General features: G+C 36.5%; 1 protein-coding gene across 1 annotated transcript in view; it reads left to right on the forward strand.

Moving 5' to 3' along the window:
• Positions 1 to 24,282, forward strand: part of LOC100551156 (partitioning defective 3 homolog) — an 85,380-nt gene extending 61,098 nt beyond the window's left edge. The window contains exons 9-13 of the mRNA XM_031554025.1: positions 10,350 to 10,500; positions 17,896 to 18,085; positions 22,977 to 23,125; positions 23,766 to 23,798; positions 24,212 to 24,282. Of these exons, the coding sequence (XP_031409885.1) occupies positions 10,350 to 10,500; positions 17,896 to 18,085; positions 22,977 to 23,125; positions 23,766 to 23,798; positions 24,212 to 24,267 (579 nt within the window). The 3' untranslated portion in view covers positions 24,268 to 24,282. The remainder of the gene's footprint in view (positions 1 to 10,349; positions 10,501 to 17,895; positions 18,086 to 22,976; positions 23,126 to 23,765; positions 23,799 to 24,211) is intronic.
• Positions 24,283 to 24,846: the final 564 nt, after the last annotated feature.

Genomic DNA, 24,846 nt, shown 5'->3' on the forward strand with positions numbered 1-24,846 from the left:
TTCTAGATTAATGTAAACAATGTTATCTAGTAGAAATATGTGGACATATGATACTGAGAAAGGCTGCAGATGCTGTGTAGGACTGAGCTAGACTTCAAAATGATTTTAATGCATTAGAAAAATGTACTGAGTTAAATAAGATGAGGCTGAATTGCAGATCAGGGAGACATCTGTTCCTAAGGCATCTAAAGTCATTCATTCACTCTTGCTAACACCAGTAAGGTCTTCTCAGGAATTTTTCTTTCCCTTGAGGACAAGGAAAAGAACAAATTGGTTTAGTATTGCAGATCCTGCCTAGGGGGAAAGGGCAGGGTTTACTTTTTAATGTGTAAAATCGATCTTTAAAAAAATTCCCATTCATAGCCTCTTATTTGAAAAACAGCTTTCTTTTTAAAAAAAAACACCGGTTCCTCTAAAAGTATTAAGCTTTTCCTGACTGAGTGCTTATATGCAGCTTTAATACATATATACACACTGCTAGAAAGCCAGTTTGGATGCTCACTGGTTTCTCACCTGGTGTCGATAGAATTCTGTCCTTTTAATATTTGGTAATGTCCTGTGTTAGCAAGAGTTCTGAACTCCAGAGGGTATAGATTCTCTCACTTGGAGACTTTCTTATTTCAAGCCAATTTCAGGTGTATTTTGTATGTTTCTACATGGGAAGAAATATTTTAGTCTATTTCCGTGTTTAAATTTTTTCTTCTAGAAAGGGCACAGAAAGTGTTCTTTCTAATTTTAATTAATGTCTTCTAGAACAAATGTATCTAGACAGTGTTTATAAACATAATGGAGCAGCTCTTTAAATCTGGTGGTATTGCTGATCATTCACATTAAGAATAATCTTCTGCCTTACATCTGTTTGATATTTACACAATTTTTTTTTGCAGAAATCATTTGGCAAAAGTGGCATGGCTTACAGTATTTATGCTCTGAATGAAGGAAATGATTTTAGAATCAGATTTACATACACTGAGATGGATTCATATCAGCAGAAGGGTGTGAAACTGTATCTGTCTGAGTCTACCTTAGTGGGTTTTGTGCATTTCCTAACACCTTTATAAGATAGCGAGATGAGCCATCATGATTTGGAAAAGCGTTGATGTGCAATCATTGGTACAGTGATAATCTTTATTAAGTAATTTCTTGGTAACCATTTATTCTCAGGAATATTTGCTGTCATCCCATTCAGCCAAGGGAAATACGATGTAAATACTGTTTGTGTATTTTAATATGCTGAAGTCACAAGCTGCATGAACATAAAAGCTGCTGAGCTGGCACTATTGAAGAATGTTTTCTGAAAGCCTTGAAGGCCCAGACTTCAGTAAAATGCAAAGCAAAGAGAAATTTTTCTCTCCACCTGGGAATTAAAGCCTAATTCCTTTTTTAGGAATTGTAAGGATTTAAACTTTAGATATTCTTATATAAGATTGATAAACTATGTTAATATTATTTACGTATTTTACATAAAGTTCATATATGAGCATAATGCTCAGGTAGTTTAGCCCCCAAATAATGCATGTGTAGACTGAGACCCCTATGGAGAGCAGCACAGTGTGGCTGAGGCTTGCAGTGATGGTTGTTTTCCCAAGGAGCATCACATATTGGCCATGTCTGTCTAAACTGTACTTAGCTCAGCAGTTTTGATTTCTTAGACGCCCTGGTACATAATGTGTTCTAATAGAATATTCCTGTAACTGCTACCAGATTAGTGTACAGTCTTTGTGAAGATTTTTAATATCAGGAAAAAAAATCCCCCAAAAAATGGCATCTGTCCAGAAGCAAATTCAAGAACTTGCAGATTAGGATGAAGAGGATCACACAGGCAGATCCTGTCACACATTTCACTAACTTGTTCTTCAGAAAAGGGTTTTTACTTTCTTTTCTCAAAGACAAAAGAAAATCTTTACATTTACACAACTCTTTATTTTACCTGCTGTTTCATATGGGTATGCCTCTCTTTTTGTTCTCCAAAAATGTCACCCCAAAATAACAAAAATAAAGATCCTGTTCAATTGATTCCTTTCCTGTGTTGATTTAGGATTGTACGTGCCCATGTGACTGGCAAAAATAAATAGCTTACACTCTCGTTAGTCTTGCAGAACCACAGTTAAGTGGAACAGAGCCCGATTATATTCCCTTTAGTGCTTTGTCAACAGAATTGTTTATTCCATTCCATTCCGGTGACATGGTCAGCGCTGCACCGCAGCCCAAGGTCAGGCCTCTGCCTCCTGGAATTCTTTGCCCTGCTATGGAGCAACCCCAAGCATCTCTGCTGAGGAATTTAGCTTGTGGAATCTGTACAAGGGGTGATGATGCCAATGCAAGAAAGAATTATGTTCAGTGTCTGGATGATAAAAACATTTGCTGTCTGATTTAAAAAACAAAACAAAACAAAAAACAAAAAGAAAAAGAAAAGAAAAACAAGAGAATGCCCTGCTTGTCTTTTTCCCCAGTGAGAGTTCAAGTCCAGTATTTGTTTTGCATTTGCAAAATGAACTCAAGTTCTTTTGAGAAAGGTGGGCAACTCATCTTTTCTCTTGAGTAAGAGAGAGTTGGAATTGGATTTTAAGAAAGTTGTATGAATACTCAGTTCTTTTAATGTTTGTTTTCCATAATCAGCCCTAAACATTGTGAAGAGGGGAGAACTGATTTGACATTGCAGTTCTACAGAGCACTGCCCCTTTGTGTTTCTGCTCTGACCAAAATATTTCATGTGTCCTTGATTCCTTTTTGATTCTTGTCTAGAAAGGAGGATGGCTCAGTCCCTGGGTGCTGGCTGAGAAAGGCAGGGACAACCACCTCCCCTCTGCGGCAGGTGAGCTACTTATTTTTTGATCAGAAAGTCTTTAGGCTTCCATAGTTAGCTTGAGAAACTATTTCAGAATGTAGTGCAGCTGCCTCTGATGCTCCTTTTTTTGTGCCAGCATTATTCTCTTCACAATTTCTCATGCTTTGACTTCCAAAGCAATTATTGTAACAATGAAAGCATACATAAACACACTAACCATATTATCTTGTCTTCAGAGAAGTAGTGAGGGGATCATTTACATCATCATCTGTGACATAACTGTAAACTCAAAAGAGACCACAAACTTCCCAGAAGGTAGAAAGCCTTTTTGTACTGTTGTGGTTTTACTGAACTGAAGGGTTGCCTGTCAAAAGGGTTTTCATTGACTCACCAGGAGACACAGTCTAACCTATCAGGTTTTCAAGTTAACTATCTTGTTGTAAATATTGATAAAAGCTTGGAGTGAGTGGTAGTTATGAATGAACTCCAAGCTAAGGCTGTGGATTAGAATTTTTCTTGTATGCATTGCATCTACATAGAGCACAGTAATACAGTTTACAGAGAAACTGCACTATTATAAAAGTTGCAAAGCTTTATTTAATATCTCAGCCACTCCAGAACAAATCACACACTGAGTGTGTGATGGATGTTGTTAGATTAGTATAACAAAAACATTTTTCTAACATTTAGCATGGGATTTGGATATGTCTAAGGTTCCATCTACTCCCTTTCAAATCTATTCAAATCTATGTTTACAACTTCCAGCCTAGCCCTCTGTGATTAGTGTTGTTGGTTGACACTTAAACTTTCCTATATAAGCAGAGATACTATAAGTTATATTTCCAAAGTTGTGTGGACAGTGGCAAAAAAAAAAAAAGGAAAAATAACAATAGTGTTGACTTGATAATCACTTATAGCCAATATGTAACAGGTCAGTTTCAGGATGTAGCCATCAGCTTTTTGGGTCCTTAACTCATTGTTGATTTATTTAATTTTTTTTAATTACTGAGGAGTCTAAGATTTAAGGAGAAACACTTGAGCTCCTTGCAGTGTGTTCAGTTAATTAGTGATATTATGACAATTAGCCTGTATGGGCAAACAGCTGCTGGCTGTATCACCATAATGCGTACGCAGCGCTTAGGCATGACTGTCAGCCAGATGAGTGCAGCTGCTGGCAGTATGTGCTGATTCAAGAAAATAAAGGTAATTGTTACTTTCAGAATCCTGCTCTTTTCAGTCCTTCAACCTGGACAGCTTAGAGGCGCAGATTGCTTAGAGGCAGTCTGTTCATGTCACACACAGTCAGCACTTGTGTACCATTAAGAGAGAGCGCATCACCATTTTCCTCAAAATGGGAGATTTCAAGGGTTTTTCTCGTCTGTCTCACCTTTTTGACAGAAATAATGTCATGCCAAACCTACCTGAAAAAAAGATTTGCAAACGATTTGCAGATCTCCAAATTTTTTTCTGCTTGTCTGTTTATCTTTGGTCCAGTTGCTGAGTTGAAAAAAGAGTATACCTTGAAGTGGAGAAAGTCATCAATTCAGACCACATAAGGACCTTACCACCTAATCAACTGCTTAAGTAAATTGGCAGATTAGTGCGAGCGATTGTTCAAGTGAGTGGTTTCATAACAAAAAGAAAAACAAAAGAAACAAACAAACATCTATTCTTTCCAGTATAAAAATTCAGCATCATTTTTTCCTTTAATGCATTACTTAGTTACTATGAAATTCATATGCTTTTTTTGTTTATTTGTTTTTCCTCACTGGATTAGTTTTGTGAAGTCGTTCTGGACTTCATTTAACTATCAAAAAATCTTTAATATCTTCTTCAAACACCAATTTCACTGTTTAGCCCCTTATCCAGTACACTGATAAAGCTGCTCATCAGTTTAAGCTGTTCCCAGCCTGGAACCCTGGGGGAATCTACAGCTGACTTTTCTCCATCCTGAAGACTGATTTGTGTTTCCAATCCTTTAGCCAGATTTTGATTCAGCAAATGAAAACCTTGTCCAGTTCCATGAAAAATTGCTTTTTTTAGAGCCTTTGATATGAAGCTATGGGAAAAGCTTTTGGAAAATGCAAATGTATTATGTCTGTTTTATTGCCCGAGAGAACTTGGAGAGCTTACTGGCATCTTTGTGCAACTTCAGCATGTCAGTGAGGCAGGATTTCCTCTGACAGACTAGCATTGCCTCCTCACAGACTTGTGTCAGCCATTCTCAATGATTTTACTCATTATTGTAGATCCCACCATTTAATCTTGAAAGCCAGGCTCTTGGGTCTGTAGTTCCCAAGATCACTTCCAGGTGTATGGGCAACCACCTGTCCTCTGGCACCACGGCCATTCTTAATAGAATGTTGTACATTTTGCCTAGCAGTTATGCAATTTCACATATGTGTTCCTTCAAGGCTCCTGGGAGAATGCCATCCAACCTGGGTGACATGTTAACTTCTCACCTACCCATTTGTCTAACGTTTCCTGGGTGCTTTCTTCTGGTTGACCCTGGTTCTTTGCCTTATTTGCTACAAAGGTTGGGGTCAGATATAGAAATCTCCCCAGTACATTTGACAATAATTTCAGACACAGAAATCACTGAGCTTCCCCACTACGGGTTTATCTCTCAGAACCTGTTTTGCTCATTTGCTGTTGAGTAGTGCCACTGATTCCCTGGGTACGTGCCTGATGTCTCTGGAGAACATTTTATCTTCAGTCTGAGTATTCTATGAAGGGTGCTGCTTAAAATCATTAACCTTTCTCTTAATTTCTTGGGCTGTTTTGGTGGGTTTTTAAAAATTGTTGCACATTGTACTTGAGTTTCTAATACAGTGTTTGTTAATAGTCAGGTTAGAGTCTTCTAGCAGTCTTTTTGGTGTGTGAATTCCAGAGAATAATTATTAAAAAAATAGTGAAATATAAATATGTTTACTTATTTCATCGTGTCATTGTGTCTTCCATTCTGCTGAACCTGTGCCCATTTACTATGAATAATTTTTTGTCTCCCTTAAATATTTGCTATCCCTGTCAGGTTATAAGCTCCATGTTGACCCAGGTTCCTCCTCAGTAACTTACCATCTAACTACATTTTGCGAAGCTGCTCTTTTAGCTTTATCAGAACAAGAACACAACACTTCTTAGAAACATTTTACTAATTAAATTTACATTTAATAAGTCCTGTTTGTGCATATAAGTCAAAACTGACCTCTTAGTGGCTATTACCTACATTTTCCCATCTTGTAAAGTTTCTCCATAATGTGGGAACTCAACCATAGTTAATATTGGTTAGTAGTAATGTAAAATTATCTGTTGAAAAAAAAAAATTGAAGCATTTTGGATATCGTATTAGCCACTGTACGCAGATAAGAAAGGATAAAGAAAGCCTGAAGAATGATATGTGTGTGACAGAAAAAGCTTCAGAATCCTGGATGCAACAAAAATTTTAGCAAATTTGTATACTGGCTTCTTAAAACCCATAATGCTTCTATGCCTGCATTGGATAACTTAATCTCCAAATGAAAAAGAGAGTGGAATTATTGTTTCTTTTTTTATTATTTTTTTTTAAGAAAAATTTGTTTATGCGTTGAATATTTTGGCAATGTTCTTGCATGTAAACTTTTTTTTTAATATTTATGTGCATAACTTCAGATAGGATGGATGGTGGTGTTTAACTAAAAGGGACTGCATTAGTAGTCCTTTTATCATCTAGATAAGCAACATCTGGGCTAGTTAGTACAGATAGTGCTTTAGCTAACAGCTGGTTCTTATCTGAATGACAAAAGGCCAGGGTGATGACCTTTTCTATTTAAAAAAAAAAAAAAAAAGAAGAAAAAGAATGTTATTTCTAGTTTTATTTTAAGAGAATGGACAGAAAATACAGGCAATCTGCAGCATGTAAGGTTTTCCTGTATTTTGACTAATATGATCATTTATTACAGATAAATGCTAGAACACAGAGGAAAAAACTGCAGCCTCGAGTTGAGGAGGCTAGGGTTTGTCTGTGTCTGTGAATCCATGATGGGGGGAGTAAAGAAGTCTCATCTAAGTTCTTCTCTGTGGTACCCAGTGCCAGGATAAAAGACTAAGAGTACAAACTGAAAACTCTTTAAACACGTCTTCTATTGCAATAGCAATCAAGCACTGGCACATGTTGCTCAGGGAGGTTGTGGAGTCTTGGAGATATTCAGAACCCAGCTGAAAAAGTCCCAGGGCAACCTGCTCTTACTGAGCGTAGCTTGGAGCAAAAGGCTGGTCTAGATGGTTTCCAGAGGATCTGTCCAACCTCAACTAGTCTTTGACTCTGCAGTCTTGTATCAAGCAGTGCTGCTGCTAGGGTGGCTACTGATAAAACATATTAGAGGTGAGTTTGCTGCCTGGCTTGTTTCCTAGCCGAGCCTTTAATGAAGGTCAGGCATTTATACATCTTTGTTTGTATTATCAAATCATTATCAGTTCAATTAAATTATACTGACTAACACTAGTATCAGCTAAGAAAAAAAGCTGGAATGTTTAATTCAAGGTCTTTATTAGAAATGCATTAGGAGGAGCAGTTCTTTATTTCAGCAGTAATCTTACTTTGGATTGTTGATCTTTTTGTCTTGCCCCCACAGCACAGTTTCCAAATTAAATGTGTTTTTTCCTACATAGACTTTCTATTGGCAGTGCACGCAAAAGATTTTTTTGGTGCACGTCTCTTGTGTAATTCCTGTCTGATTTTTGTTATTTTATGAAAGGCACTGGATCTTTTGTAAAATATTTCTGTAGTTGGCTGTCTATACTTTTGCTTGAACACTTCTTTTTATGATGCTAATTAGAAATGGGAAAAGTTTTCCTCCTGAAAATAGTAAAATACATGATTTACTTTGCATAACACAGCCATTTGAACACAGTGCTCTTCTACTGCTTGTATTTATCCTGTATTTACTCTATTAAATTTATATTTCTACATATTTCTCTGATTCTGAGATCTTTTCTTTGGAGTATCTTTCTGAAAATCTCTCTTAAGACCTTCCTACAAATGAGTCTGAAATTTGATGGATTGTCACATGAAAAACATGTGATACGGCTCATGAAACGCTGGACACTTGTTACATCAATATAGCACGGGCAGAATAAATTCCAAAGCACTTTATATTTTCATACCTTATTTAAAGGCAGTAAAATAAAGGTTAGTTTATCATTTAATATATTTAATATACTGCTCTTAAGCAGTAAAATCTCTGTATTTTTTTCCCCCAGTCTGTCAAAATTTAGTGTTCCTAGTCTTTTTGAATTTGCCTTAGATTTCTTTACTACAAATATTGTTTAATTCACTTTTCAGTAAAGCTGTCAGTTGTAATCTGCAATTTAAAAAAACTAATAAAACAAATCCTCATTTCACGATTTAAACCTTACTCAGTCTAATTCACTTGCACTGCAAGTTTATTATTCTCCTGCAGCTTGACGTGCCTCCAATTGTAATTGTGTTGACCCTCCGATGCAGTAAATCTCCCCTGTGCTTATCAAACGAGGGAAGATAAGTCTACAATTTGGAACTTCATTAAATCTCTCATTTATATTAAACAGATGATGGCTTTGAACAGAAATAATAATTTTTACAGACTCTGCGACCTCCGTTTGTGGTCTTGGCAACTCAAGAATGCAGCATTTTGGAAAACTCCAGTCCCTCAGTGTACGTGGCCACACGCCAGCAGCCAAATGTCAAAAATTGTTCGTCCATCGGGCTGACTTCAAAGCCACTGCCGCAAAGGCTGTTGTTGAGTGCTTTTCAGCCCTGCAAGCAGATTTTTAGAAATCTTTCATGGCATACTTTTCTTAGTCTTCTGGGAAATGTGGGTAGGGTGATTAATAATGGGCAGCTGTTTGAAAGAAAAAAAAAAAGAAAAGAAAAAGCAGCACAACAAACATGTTTCTTGTTATTAGAATTCAGGAAACTATGAACTACTCCTCTTATGCTCATTTAGAGACCAGTCCTGTGAAATAAACGCTCCCAGCAGCTTTGAAGAGTTTGCTGTGTGCTCAGTATCTTCCGGTCCGTGCACACATAAAATATATGCTGTGGGATTTGTGTAGGCATGTTGTTCTTAGAATTTAACTTTGCACATCAACTGTAAAAGGCACGTTGGTGAAAACAGGTAGTGATTTGATGTGTAAGTTCGTACCATGCAAAACATATCTGTTTTTGGATTTGTTACTTTTTAATAGAACTGCATGTAGTTTGTGGCATTTAGTTGATTTAATGCTCTCAGTCTTATATGCCAAGTCAGCAGAAGGGTGCTAGAGATGAGGTGAGTTGAGAGCTCTCTAGGCAGGAGGCTGGATGGTAAGGGGCCAGGTAATGGAGTGAGTGGCCTCCTATCCCCTCAGCTAGCTTCAGCTGGCTGGTGTTTGCTTGCCTTGCTCTGAGGAGCTGTGTTGGCAGTGCCCTTAGGTAATGGAGTGTCTAAATCTAGCTAGATGATATCAGATTGTTTTCTTTCTTGCTGCACACAGGTTCTGCTTCCCACTGAGATCTCTGTGACTCTCTGGGGAAATCATAATTTTTCCTCTTTTGCTGAAAAATCTGAGAGGCACGTGGAGAAAAAAAAGGATGATCAGGTTCTGCAATCTAAGGTTGAACTGGGAAGTCGCATGGAGAAGACTTGTGATGGAAGGCTCTGGGATGGGGAAGAGGCCATGCAAGCAACTTTCACCTCTGTGCATGTGGCCAAGCAGCCTATCTCCATCCCTTCCTGCACCACCTACTTTCTTGGCCTTTGCACAGCCCAGGGGGTCTGCCTTCTGCCTGGGGTGCTGGTGAGCCTAGCTTTCCTGAGTTCAGCTGCTCTGGTGGAAAGCAGCCAGAGGCTTTGCCCCGGTGACTTTAGTGGCTCTAGCAGTGTGCTGCAGCAGTGCCAAGGATTGACTGAAAGAAGAACATAAGATCACTGTATTCTGCAGACAAGAATGGCAGGGTACTCATCATGAATAGGAAATATTAATATTAAAAGTTAATGTGAAACTTGATTTTTCTTTCATTCTATTATTTTTCTCCTAATTATAAAAGGTGTGAGTGTGTATTGGTTACTAATATCTGTGGTGGAATTTCATGGGGGTACCTGTGGTGATTACATTTGAATGCAAATTGCAACCACATCAAATAGCTCCAGCAGCCCAATTCCGAGTGGTTTCTCCTCTGCACCCTGACGGAAGTCTTGTTCTGACAGGCTGTCAATATGGGAAAGATGACCCAGCTGTCTGCCGTTAATACTGAAGAAAAAGCCCTAACTGTCTGTTTAAGTAATTCTGCAACAAAGAGACACCAAAATGCAATGTGGTTTTTTTTTTCCACCAATTTTCTGCTGAAGGATTTGAAATTTGACAGGGCGCCATAGGAGGTGCAGCGTAAAGTGGCCTACAAAGTTGGTCATTAAGCAGAGCTGTCATTGCAAATTATATTTGTCCAGGGAGAGAAGTTCTAGCTCATTTGGTGCCCAGACAGGTCTAGGCCTTAGGCAAGTTGTTATTGTTCCCCCATGCTGCTAAATACACTTTCAGCACTAATTTTCCTCTCTCTGTGCAGCTGGAGTCACCTGGGAGCCCCTCTGGTCCAGAGCTGCCCATAGAGACACTTCTGGATGACAGGGAGCGAAGGATTTCCCATTCCCTGTACAGTGGGATTGAGGGGCTCAGCGAGTCGCCTACAAGGAATGCTGCACTGAGCAGGATCATGGGTAAGTCAGATGAGCTCTGTTAAATGTGCTTTGTTTTCATCCTTTCTGCAAACTATGGAAAGGTGATTAATGTGCTACTTATGTGGGAGCCAGGGAATATGGAATTTGCCACGACCAACCTAAAACGTGCCTTAAAATTGTTCTACACAAGTCTTTTGGATATGCATTGTGAGGAAAAAAAAGTCAATAAATCATAGAATCATAGAATGGTTTGAGTTGGAAGGGCCCTTAGAGATCACCTAGTTCCAACCTTCTTGCTATTGGCAAGGACACCTCCCTCTAGACCACGCTGCTCAAAGCCCCATCCAACCTGGTCTTGAACATCTCTAAGGAGGGGGCATTCACAACCTCATTAGGCAACCTGTTCCAGTGTCTTACCATTTTCACAGTGAAGAATTTCTTCCTAATATCTAGTCTAAATCTACCCTCTTCCAGTTTATAGCCATTAACTCTCATCCTATCACTACATGCTTAGAAAAAGTTCCTCCCCTGGTTTCCTATAGGCCTTTTCAGCTACTGAATGGCCACTATGAGGTTCGCACAGAAAGTTTATAAATGGATTTATAAAGTGAATTTCTTATCTCATGGCAGATGATAGAACAAATCATAGGAGAATCTATCGTGGTTTTCAGTGTCTGATTTGGGAGAAGAAATTAGTTGGCATAGTCTCTATGTTGGGTCTTCATTATGACGAAAAGTCAGTGACTTTCTGCAACAAATTTATAATTCCAGCATTTTTTCTTCTCTGCTTTAGTTATATAGAAGCAAAAAAAATAAACAAGGAAATCTTGTACCCATTTATGCTTATTAGGGTATTTTATTTCTTTGTTTGTTTTTTGGTGTTTTTTTTTTGCTGCCCATTGGATAATGAGGTTAATGCAGTTGTTCTGCAGCAATTCAGCCTCGTATGAACAGTACAGAGCTGGGTACCACAGGAGTGTTTGGATTCACTGACAAAGATTGAATGAGTTGGAAGGGATTTTCAAATTTAGAATATAAAATAGCACTTGATATAAGATGCTATAATTGCTTCCTTGTGCTGCAAGTAACAAATGACCATTACATCTCTGACTCTTTCTAGTGTTCTTGACGCACAGATTACAATAGAAGTTGCTGCTGCAAACTTGATATGAAGCAAAACTGAATTTAGTTTGGAATGATTAAGATTGACTTTCAGCTTTAGAAAAATTTCTAGTCAATAATGAGTCTGTACCCTTGGTTGTGCTTTGAGAATGCTTTTTAATTTTTTTTTTATTCTTTAGATTTGAGGTTTTTTGTTTCTTAGCAGTAGGACAATAACATAGTTTATAAACTCCATGAGCATCTCCAAATTTGCTATTTAAGATACTTCATCAGTTAGACCTTTTGTCTAACTTGGTGCATTTGGGCAACAGTAATTAAAAATAAATCATGTTCTATTTTATTGCCTTACATCTTGTGGAACTTTGGAGGGAGAATCCTGGAAGCATGAAACCTTTCCAGTCAAAGTCCCAGGCTATTAAAGAAGACATTTTTTTCAAAAAATGCAGATCTGTTGAAAAAATTAAGGAGCAGCACTCTCTAGCACTACTTTCCCTAAAACAAACCTAGTTCCTGTGGTGTCAGGACTTTAGATAAAATGTTTGCAAAGCACCATCTTCTGCTTTTCCCATCAGTATTTCAGAGGATTTGCAAGTCCAACTCCTGTAAGCATTAAGGCATTATTGCTTAAACACCTTGTCCAGTGATGGGAGAAGCCCCAAGAGAGTCTGTGTACACATACTTCAGGCAGTGCAGTGTGCTGCCACGTCAAAGAAACTCATGACTTGCCACACCAAATCGAACTAGCTGTTCATCAGTCTGGTATCACTCTTTTACTGGTAGCCAATAACATATGTTCCTAAAAAAGACCGTAAATCTTTCCAAAAGCTCTTAAAATCTAGTGCTTTTGGATAGTTCTACTATGTATAGCTATGGAAAAAAAAAAAAAATCCATCCTGCATTGTGTATTAGTTCAATAACCTGCAATAGATCTTTTGATTTCCTCTGAATCATTCCTTTTTTGTTGTTTTCAGAGAATAGGAACTATGTACAAATTTGGCTTAAAGTAGATTGTGACTTAAATCCATTGATACTTTAGTTGGTAGCCCTTGGAAGGTCAGGTTGTGCCTGAATCTTACAGTAAAAATGGTCTGCTGTGGTGTAACTGAAAACTGGTTTTGCCAGGACTAGTTCACTCCCCTCTATAATCATGGCTCCTTCACAAAACTGTCATGATTAACTCAGCTTTCAGAAAGCAGTCAGTTTTTTTTTATGCTAATCTTTCTGTATGAATCAGTACCACTACATTAAAAGCACACTGTTGGCAGTCTTTTACTGCACTCATATTTTCTTGTAGTGCTGTGTAACAGAGCAATATCGTTACCTGTTGGCAGAGATTTATACAAATTGGTTTGTTTCAGAGTAGCTAAAGCTTTAAGGCTCAAGCATTATCCACTGAACATCCTGAATTAGTGTTTATAGTGAGAAAAATCTCAGCGCTCCTCTTATTTTCCTAAGAAGGTATATGGAGTGTTACATCAAAGAAGCTTTCCTCCTCTCTTGAAAATTGGCCTAAAAGCAAGGATTAGTTCTAAAAACAGTCTAAATTCACAAGTCTGCCCCTCCCCATTCTGGTTCTGACAATGAAAAACAACTAAAAAAGTGCTTTTTGAACCACTTTTTGTAGTGCTGATTCCCTTGAGTCCTCTCCCAGTATTGAGGAACCATCTGAATCACTTGGTGCATTTTTACATAGCCCTCAATGAATTGAGCTATACAAACTTTAATACTCCTGATACCTAGTGGCAAGGAAGTCCCAGTTTGATTTCATGTGTGAGGTAGTGCCACTTAATGCTTCTTTTGCTACTTGATAAAATCAGTGGTTTTAAAGTTTTTCCTTCCCAACTTAGACTATTCAAAAGAGATAGTTCGAAGATCTGGAGAATTCCTGCTCTTTGCAGTCATTCCTCAAGATTTGAATAAGACTTTTAAATGAGTTTTGCTTCTTTTAAATATGCACCATGTACTTTTCAGGGAATACATTTAAAACAGTTTCCTTTACTCCTTCAATCCATAATGGACAGCAAAATCCCTGATCCAAACCTTGCTATGAGAGTGGGAATAAAATTATGTATTTTAGAATGTGATTTAAATTATGTCAAGCTATATTTGCTCACTGGAGAAAGACAACATGAATCTCTTAATTTTTTTGTATGATTCTTACAAGAAGCTACCTCTCCAGAAGATTATTGCTATTAATTTATAGATGCTCTTACTTGCTTGATATTTAACTGAAATTTTTTGGTGAAGAGAGGAAGTGCTTGTGTATCCAAGGGAGACATTCTCTATATGTAAGAACCGTTTCCTGTATTCTGGAAATTATACAATGAAGGTATTATCTCCCAAGAGTTAGATAGCTTTAATAAACCCTAAGGTTTATTTATTTGTTTTAATATGTTCAGGTTGCAGGATGATAATACATTCAAAACAGTAGCTGTGTTGTGCTAGTCTGCTTGTCTCTGTGATTAAAAATTCAAGTCTTTTCTTTTGATACACCGTCCTTGTATATTATCCATTATGCTCCTGTGCTTTGCAACATGTGAATATGTGGCTGCTCTCTAATAAATTATTCTTACTCAGCAAACAACTTAGTACAAAGTGTTCTTTTATCTCTTTCATCCAATTTCTGATACTTCTCATGAGCACAGTGGGTTTTGTTGCCGGTTGTGACTAAACAGAAGTTATTTTTTAGGGGGTACACAGAACAATAACGGCTTGCACTTAATCTACTTTCATCCTGAAGGATCTCACAGAAGTTTGTAAAAGTTGTAGTTACTACACAACAGGCTATATTTTGTTCTCCGCATAAATAATTGCTATCTTCGGGACAGAAATCAGGAGAAAGCACTAAAATAAATAAGTTAGCTAGAGGTACAGAGTATTTGTGTCAATTAAGTGAAAATAATCCTTTACAAGCATAATGCAGTTCCCCAGCTGGGAATCTGAACTGAAGGTGGTTGTCTACTCCAGTAGTCTTGACAGTTATGAGCACTCTCTTGAGATCCAGTGCCTAGGTATTGTGGAGACATATAGTCCTTAGATGTTCTCATACTTCTATTCCCAATCCCACATTTATTTAACTGGGAAAATTTAATGATGAAGCCATCTGCAGGAAATTTTGCTGTAGCTCACTATATTGCTGGGAATAAGTAAACTATTAGTGAAAAATAAATAAGTGAAGATCTGGAGATGTTCTGATTGGACAATTCTCTGTAACCTTCCTCTAGTGAGTCTTATCTCTATTATCCTTATCACCATCACTATTTTCTTTTTATTGTTTCAATCATTATTGTTTTGTCTTCTGTAGTTGTAGAAATTAATTCTCAACTTGAAGTTCCCAACATATTTTTCATTTTCTTCTTAAGTTCTTTAAGTTTAGGGGCAACGAGTGACAGAATTTATTTATTTTCAGTTGTATTTGTGGAAGGAGCTTGAAGCATAGCGTTGATTGAATTCCACAGATTGTAATCCCTCAGTTTCAAGATCAAAATGCTCATGAGTATCATTCATAAAATAATATTCGGTTTTAAATGTATTGTAAGGGTACTCTACAGGTTTCTGAAGCCTTCCTTTAAAGATAAGGCAATAGTAAAAACACAAAAATCAGGGCAGACGAGTTGGTCCTCCCAGTGTAGTCAAAGCTAAATTATTCTAACAGATCAATTAAACTTGATGAATTTTTAAGATTTAGAAGGACTTTTTGGAAGCTGGTTGGTTTCAATGTGAGCAGGTTGGTTTCAATGTGAGCATGTTGATCATTTTATAGACTATAAATGCTGTTGTTTAGCTTTGGTGGTTTGTTTGTTTGTTTAAATTACTTTATGTTTGTGGCTTAATTTACATCCAATTATGGTCAGATAGGAAGCATTGCTGTTTGACGTGATTTTCCCTGTTAAGTTCCATAGAGCTGGAGACTAGTCATTCTGGAGTTTAGAAACTTCTTTTTCTGAGCAAATGGTTGGGAACCGTTCTCACCCCATACTTTGATAGGGTCCTTAGGCTACCCTTGTTTAGATTAGTACGAGACTGGTACTAGTAGACTGGTATGAGAAATTTGAGCCTTGTTGGCCTGTGGTGTGACACACTTGAAAGGAAGAATTTCCCTTCCTTATTAAACTGTACAAAGTACTGCATACTATTACAGATTACCTCACTGAAAATGAAGTAATATATGCAAAACTGGACTTGATGTTCATTCAGATTCTAAATTTAATAGCACTTTTCTAGCCTGTGAGAAAATTACTGTCTTGGAAAGGTTTGTAGGCAGCTTGAGTAAAGTCTCAGTTTTGCAGATCAGTCAAATATACTGATGATTACTAGGTTTGAAGTTTCTTTGAAGTTCCTTTGTAATGTTTCTCACAACACTCGTGGAGTTGCTTTCTCCAGGGGTATTTTATATCCACTTCAGCTAAGCTCTCTACAAAGAATGTATTGAGCCTTTTGCTGAGGTATGTTGAACCATCTGCTGGAGGTGAAGCCTTTCACCTGTTTTTAGCTTCATCTGCTTCATCTGCAGGTATGTCAGATGGGCTTTCTGCTTAATTCCAAAGCAACTAATAAAATGTCACTCTTCACCCTTGTCAGATATAAAGAAGGGCAGTGAAAAGTTAAAAATGTTACTGAATTACTGTAGCCTCTCAAATGGGAAATTCAATCTACAGGATGCCATAAGGTTATACCTTTTCTAAGTCAGTTCTTTGGAGATATTATTAACTACAGAGTTAACAATCTTGCAGACATTATGTTTTGAAAAGAAGTACCTCACCAGGATAAACATGAACCTGTCCATCAAAGAAGTTATTGCTGGGTATAGAATCAGCTGTTATGCAAACTGAACACATTCACTTCAGGTTGACGTGATGAGATGTTTGTCATGCAGGGCCTTTTCCTTCTAGGCACTTTCACCACCTTCACCTTTTTCAAAGATCTCTTTTGAATCCTGTTTTCCTCTCTTTGGAAAACTATACAAAATGTATTCTCTAGTGTAGTGATGATTTTAGCTAGCTGTGTAGTAATTAGCTACTTACTCAGTATGTTGGTTACTGATGTTGTTTAGTTTAGTTTAGTTTTTTCCCCTCCAAAATTGCATGCAAAAGCAGTAAAAATAACTCAAACGTTTCCCGGAAAAAACAAAGCAGAGAGGAGGAAGAGGAAGGAGCAAACAGACTGGGAGGACATCTCCCACTAATTCTATGCAGTCTTATAACTTTTCTATATCTGTAATTAAAATAAAGTATGATTATTACCTGTGAGATATTACTGCAGCGCATCATAGTGTTAGAATAATCGACAGTTTGTTGTCAGATCACTGGCTGATTAAACTATTGTTTTTCTTGTCATGAAATGTGTTTTTTTACAATTGTTTTAGCAAGCGATACATACCTAGTAGTAAAATTAACGTACTGTCGTGATCATTCATTGGAATGAACGTTGTGTGTAGTGTGAGCATTGGGACCAGACGTTTTAGATAGTCAAGCATCAATATCCACGAGCAAAGAATATTTTGAAAGAGTTTCTTTCACATAAAAAAGTATGTGCACCTAGCATGAAGGAATTACATAATAATTTGCCATAATCTCAGATAACTCTATAATTGTAATTTGCAAATTATTGTTTTCCTTACATCAACATTTTACTAAGTGTTTCTGAATACTGAAATAATCTGTTTGTTTCATGTTTAGAGCTTAAATAGTGATCATTCTAGATTTTCTATCATCTTCCAAATTAAAATTATATAATCCCTATTCTCCCAACTCTGTATTTCATGCATATATCCTGAAAAACTGATTTATTCAGTTTAAACCATAATTATGGTACTAACCACTGCAATGAAAATGTTGCACTTTTTGATAGTCTTTATAGCAGTCTAGTCTGTTTTGATGTGGGATTTCTATAGGTTCAATTGCTTGTACTTTGTATTCATCGGCTTGAAAACTGTACTTCAGTCTTATGCATCAAAATACATTGAAATACTGGAAAATATAATGGTGCATATATTGATCACTATAAAAGCAACTGTGGTAGTGGTTTTATAATATTTATGGGCACATTACTTTCATTTCCTCTGAAGTGTTTGATGCAAGGGAAGATTACTGACTTCTTGCAATAGACTGCAGGTACAAGCTGTGTATATTACTTTTCAGACCTCGTGCATACGATGATCTATGGAAAGTGAGACATAACTAATTTTATTACCTGTGGTGTTGCTCTTATCAGTAGGATTTCTATTTTATCAGTTGTGTTTATATATTATTCAAGGTGCTCTCTGCTATTATTCACTTCTCATTTCTATTTTTTTTCCCTTTTATTGTTCAGGTAAATATCAGCTTTCTCCAACAGTAAACATGCCCCAAGATGACACTGTCATTATTGAAGATGACAGGCTGTCTGTACTCCCTCCGCACCTCTCTGACCAGTCTTCATCCAGTTCCCATGACGATGTTGGGTTTGGCACTGTTGATACTGGTGGATGGGCTAAAGCTGCAATTAATGAGTCGACAGACTGGTAAGGCATGGCTTAGTGGAAGGAAAAAATAGATGACTACAGTTGTCTTTTTATTTAGTTTACTTTTTGGTTACTATAGTATGACTTTTTTCCCCTTCACATTTAGATTTACATCACATTTCACTGTTTTCATACTTATAATTACCCGTTTCAGGAAGAAAGTCTATACACATAGATTGTTAGACTTCTTAATTCAGATCAGAGTTTTGTGCTGTCTCTAGGCACGTTTTTGAACTAGCACTAATTTAGCTAGCTGTGCTAAATTTATGAGAGATGAAAAAAATAGTAACTATTGGAAAATTTAATTTATAATTCTCACTGTAAATATTTCTAGGTCTATAAAAGAAAGATTTAATTTTCATTTTCCAATACATATCTAGGAGCCTTGTAATAATTCTGTATACTTTCCTGACTTTCCCAATAACATACAATAATTTTAAAATCTGCCTAGAGGTCAAGGCAGCTCTTTATTTTGCCTGTTAGTGATAATGGTTGTGCAACAAGAATTAGTCAAGTTTTCTTTAATATGCACAAGGGATACCTTTTGTATCATAGCAATGTTTGTGTCATGCAAGGCACTGTACTGTAATAATTTCACATTAAAATGTGAACATGTTTTATCTGTAATAAAAGTAATTTCTTTGCATCTTAAGTTGACTCTCTAATTACACTTACACAATTTAACAAAAGACTTTTAATGAGAAGTGCATTGAATTCCATTATTGACTTGCTTATGTTCCTAGCAAAGATATACTGTTTATTGCTAAGTACAATTAATAAGATCTAAAATTTAATTTGCAAGTCCTGTAATTATCTATAGTAATAGCAAAATAAAAGCCCACCTCTGTTCACTGCCACTGCTTAAAGCAAGGTAATTACCACAAATGGGATGAAGTATACAAATTTTCCTATTTCTTTTGTCTCTCAAGCCTGTTAAGAATGTGTCAGCAATATCTTAATAAAACAGTGATAGCACCTGCCAGCTGATGTGCGCCTGTCAGCTTCTTCTTTGGTTTATTTTAGTTTATTTCATCTTTTGTCCAGGAATTGAGCTCTGTATTTTTAAACACAGTTTTAATGATTGTATAAAAAGCTACTTTTTTGCATCCTCATTTGCCTTTTTCAACTCTTTTGCAACTCTTCTCTTGGACAAGTTATATCTGCAGTTTGGGCCCTTGAAAAGGCCATCTGTCTTTTGTAAAAACCTTTATAGCTGAAAATCCAAGATGTTTAAGTAGAATAGTACTCAAGACTGCACATAGGGGCTTATTGATTTTTTTATGTGAATATGAGCAAAAAAATACAGCATAAAATAAGAGCCTGTTTGAAACCTGCACATGCTTTTACTACATTTCTTTCTGCAGTGTATTTTGCTATTCATAGACATTTAAAAATGAGAGTCACAGTAAAGAAAATAAGGATTAGATAGTGCTGAATTGATCAGGCTTAAAACCTTTAAAGCTGGATCTTGATAAGAAATTCTAAAGATCTTCAGATACAATTGCAGTTAAAAGCGTAGATGACTATTGCACCTTGCTATAGAATATATTCTGTTTGTATGTAAGTAAATAGTGGTAGGAGTGGATTGTTCATTAATTTCCTGCTGCTAATGGGTGAAGGGAGATTTGTAAAATGAAGGTGCATTGTATGATTTTGCTGGAAGGCACAAAGGGTAAAACTAAGAATATGGATGAAGGGTTATCCAAACAAGAATGGCAGCTGTTCTGAATCACGGAAGAAAATGTAAGCTTTTCCAGCCTGACAATATCTCCCTAATCCTTGATGAAAATGTTATGAAAACAAAGGGGCAATAAGACAGGATTAATAAGTGGAATTTTAATAACATCGAGGGTCAGAAGACGGTTACATTCTTTTAAGGATCAGCTGTCATTCCAGAAACCTTATTTGTTAAGTATGCTAGAATACAGTAAATTGTATTTGGCATTGCTTAATGACTTGCATTAAATTCACCTTCTGTCTTCAGTTAATGTAGTTGAAAAATATTAAAATGAGGCACTTTTAGTGGTAATAGTTACTCCTCCATGCTCATTGGCTTTTCCAGTGACTTCTCTTCAGTGTGGCTTCTGAATACTTTTGGGCAACATATGCGCATTTAAACTCCTGTGATCTGCGTGTTCTATAATTATTAAAACACGCCTGTGGGTCATTCATCAACCAGGATGTGAAAACTGATGACGCTACATATGACTCTGATATTTGTACTCTAAAATCGTATGAGATTTTATGATGTCAGAGAGTAACCAATTTTATTCTATTTTATTTTTTGTGCTAAGTAGCACCTCTAATATTTAGAATACTTTGCAAACATAAAGAAATAATCCTCATAATAAATCTGTGTGGAAGATAGTTGTGATAAGCATAGATAAGTGCAGACAAGGGCAGCAGAAGGAAAACCCTTAAACACAGTGGCAGTAGAAAAGTTTGGATCTGATCTCCAGAATTTGCAATTGCTGATTCTGTGTCAGACCATACCATTCTCTATGTGACTCGTGTTGCCCATTCAGTGTTTTATTTAACTTTGAAGTTTTAGCATGTTCTCAGAGCAGGGCTTCAAATGAGTATATATACTCGGACTGTTTTTATATGAAAATGATATTTAACTTTACTAGAAGCTTTATGTATGCTGATCAAAGCAGGCTCATATGAAACAAAGGAGCATGCAGCCAAAGCAAATAGTGTTAGAAATTCACCCCTTTTGAAGGAAGGGCCTTGTGATACATTTTGTTCAGCAAGATGGAGCTGGTCATCTTTAACTAATGTGAGCTATATTAGCAGATGTTGTTAGAGAAAATTTTCACTTAGTAAAATCACATTTTTCTAGCCTTTGGAGACAATGCTGACTAGTAGTGAGCCATAAACCCCTGTGTGGCCTTGGGAAAGTCATTTATGATCTGATTATGAAAGGTGTTGAGTCACTCAGAAAATGTTTTCAGACTTCAGGGGTTCATATTCAGCTACAACTTGCACTACTGTAAAGGCTAGAAGTATATGTTGGTCTCATCTGTTTTATCTTTCTGTCATGTGGAGATGATTTCTTCCCTATTTTGTGAGACTGAATATGAGGACAAAATAGTTATTTTTTGGTTCAGGCTCTGATTCATCAGAGCTTTTAAGCATATGCTTCAAAACGTTGCTAAATTGTGCAGACATCCCTGAAATAGTTGTTGCAATTAAATGTAAAACATTATGAGCCAGAGCCAGAAACATTAAAGTCAAAAGGCACTTGACATTGACTTTATTCATATAAGCTCTGATCCTGCTCTTGCTTAAGTATTACATGCTTGTCACATGCACATATCTCATTATTTGTAAATGAATCATTGCTAGACTGAATTTCTTCTACTGTCTAGTAATGTGGATGGTGATTTTGATCTTTTATAGTACTTTATGCCTCTGAGCACATTTCCTTACCTCTCTTCATTGTTGTGTCTAATACCCAGGTGTTCCAAAACGCTTCTGTACATTATAGTACGTGGCATACATCAACATGTTCACATTATACTATGTAAAAGTATAAGTCATTTTCTGCAGAAACTTGTTATTTACCTGCTTCTCACTAAGTATGAATTGTGTCTTATAACTAGCCCTTAAAATAGAAAATAATTCTTTTGAAACATATTGAACAGTAACATGTATTTATATATATATAATACTTTGTACAACATGTACAGTGTTCAGAAGTCTCAGTGTCAGTATATTAAGCTTTTTTCTCTTGAAACGTTACACCATTCAGAGGATGGAATTCTGAGAGATCTTCTTCCTGCTGTATAGATAATGGTGGCATGCAGTACTTGCTGTTTTTTTTTTTCCTAGTATTTTATACCTCAGATTATTTTTCTGCCAGCTGAAGTAGAAATCTAGCTTCTTTGGACTTGCCTTCAGGCTCTCTCCCTTTCTGGGAGCGAGAAGATCCATTTGTGGATTTCCTTTCAATTGGTCTATTAGCAGTAAATGATCTTGCAATAGTCCTTGAATTCTTTTTTTGTTTTTCTTTTTCTTCTTTTTCAACATGTGGTATGGCAGTTGTGACACATGGCAAGCCTAGGGTTTAACTTGCACGCCGAACTAATTTTGTTCATTGTTTCTGATTCTACCAACATCAGAACAATATTATTAAATCTATCTTCAAAAAGCTTCTGGTGAAAGTTTTTATGATGAAACTCTCATTCCTGTTGGCTAAAGACCTGAATTGTGCAGAAGAAGGACTTCAAGAATGATGGCAGGAGGGTTGGAATGGATAATCTTTAAAGTCCCTTCCAACCCAAGCCATTCTATGATTCCATGATTCTATGAAGCGGACAAAAAGACTAAGTCCAGCTTAGCAGTGTAACCACTGTGACAAATACTTGCTCTGCAATGAAGCATTGAGTAAAAAATATGCTTGTATGTCAGAGCCATGTTGAAACCACAAAATGCTATGAAGGTTTTTAAATGAAGAACTTCGGTAATTCTCTGTGGGTTTCAAGCAGGGCAGATTTTACTTATGCTTTTCAAAAAAACATTTCTTGATTTAAAAAAATCTTAACATTTGTTATTAAGAGAACATATTGATTTATCATTAAGAAAAAAAAATTGTGTTTTTATTAAATTCTTTTAAATTATTCCCATATTGGGGTTGTATATTCTGATAGTATATGCATAGCTTATCTTTTATTAAAACTTATAAGTGAAATTCTTGATTCTCCTTAACTAGAACTGCTTGATGCAGTGAAACAAATTCATCATGTGTGTGACTACTTTAAGTGGTTTATCTGAAAATGTGTACTTTATTACTGGTAGAAGTCACATGCTAAATAAATGCTTTTTTCTGCAGAGTGAAAGGTTGCGTGATCTTGATAAATGTTCGCATGATTTTTTTCCCTTCCTACAGCACTCTTAGTCCAGATGTTGATCCAGTGCTTGCCTTCCAGCGAGAGGGTTTTGGACGCCAGAGCATGTCAGAAAAGCGTACAAAGCAGTTTTCAGATGCCAGTCAGTTGGAGTTTGTTAAAACACGAAAATCCAAAAGCATGGATCTAGGTAGTGAGTGATATTTTTTCAATTGTTTTACTTGAACCTGATTTTCATGTTGTAAGTATACAGATCTTGTAATTCCAAACATGTCATTTATGTGCAGTAATACTGTGCATAACATGTACTAGTGTGAAGTAAAATATTCTTAATGTGAATGGCCAATTGGCCTGTGCATTGTTCTTACCACTTGTAAATGTCCATACCTTTAAATATCGGAGTTCTCTGTATATATGTGTATACACAGATATAGAACATATTCATTAAAATGGAGATGAAAGTTGCATTTAACAATCTACACTGAATATCCCTATGTAAAATGTTCCATGCTGTGGTTCTGGGTAGACAGGATTAGTCTCAGTTCATGACTATAATGCAATTAGCCTTAAAGATCCCTAGTAGCCTCTCTTTGTAGGTGGATTTTGATGCAGATATTAAGAGTGCAAGTGTTTTTTTTTGAAGAGATGTTTCAGAATTAGAAAATGGAGTTAGTCCTACTTTTGGTGGAGACTCATGTTTTGTATTTATATTAGAAACCCTAAAAAGTAGCAGCAACTAAGGCAATCAACTGTAATCAGTTTAACTGACAATACAACATAGAAGAAGCAAATGCTAACAAGCCCATCTCTTTTTCTGCCATTGTATTTAGATTCTGAAGTGCGGAAGCTAGTAACCTTAAACAGTGAGTTTTGATTGTTTAAACACAAAATTCCGTACTCAGAATAATGAAATATAATCAGGTTTTCTCCTTTACAATACTTGTGAATATCTTAACTGCAATCCCTAATTCACCAACTTCTTCAGAGGACAGTAAGTTTGGTGTTATTGACTTGTCTTGATTAGTTGCAATGTGCTAACGTGTAAATAACATTGTACCTGCCTGTGATGTGAACATGACTGACATTGCATGAAGGTTACTAGTTTGCTGCCATTTCTATCCGGAATATTTGCTTACTGTTGCAGTTTATATGCATGAAGGATGACATTGCTAAGGCCCCCCCTAACTTCAAAAGAAAATACAAAAAAAGGAATGTTGGTTGCATGTGGGGCATGGTCACTAACTGGGCTAACCGTTATACATTTACCTTTTAACAGTAGCTGACGAGACTAAGCTCAGTACAATGGATGACCAGAAAACAGGTAAGAATTGACAGTAAGGCTGTTGCTATAGAAACCTTGGTCAAAGCAGCTTACCACAATTACAGAACTGCCAATCAAATTGCATGAAAACATGAATATTCCAGTACTTGCATGGCTGCTTTCTATTGTTGTGAATAATCAAGTCGTAGAGAAAAAGAAAATTCTCTGTAGAGATAAGTATCTGGGGTAGCATATTCAGGCAGGTCATACATCCGATTCTAGGTAGACACCTGTGTCTACACTTTGAACTCATAAATATTCACAGTTATAATGATTTTTGTCCTTGCAATGAAATCTTGGAAAATCTAGCTTCAAACTCAGAGTGATGTTGCAAAAGAGTAGGGTGTTTGGCTCTTACAGTGCTAACACAGTGCTTGAAAATAATTATTTTAATTCCAAAACTGCTATCTTTGCCTTAAGTGGTCATCAGATACATGTTGTGAGTTGAGTTGATGATTATTAGTGCAAATTGATTTGCCTTTGGAACTGAAACCCAAGCAGTGAAACAGAACAAAAGAATATGTAAATAGAATCTTTTCCACATACGATTGATTGTAACATTTCACACAATGATAATGAGAAATAGCTTT

The sequence above is a fragment of the Meleagris gallopavo genome, chromosome 6 (assembly GCF_000146605.3).
Source record: "Meleagris gallopavo isolate NT-WF06-2002-E0010 breed Aviagen turkey brand Nicholas breeding stock chromosome 6, Turkey_5.1, whole genome shotgun sequence".
In the NCBI taxonomy this organism is placed as follows: domain Eukaryota; kingdom Metazoa; phylum Chordata; class Aves; order Galliformes; family Phasianidae; genus Meleagris; species Meleagris gallopavo.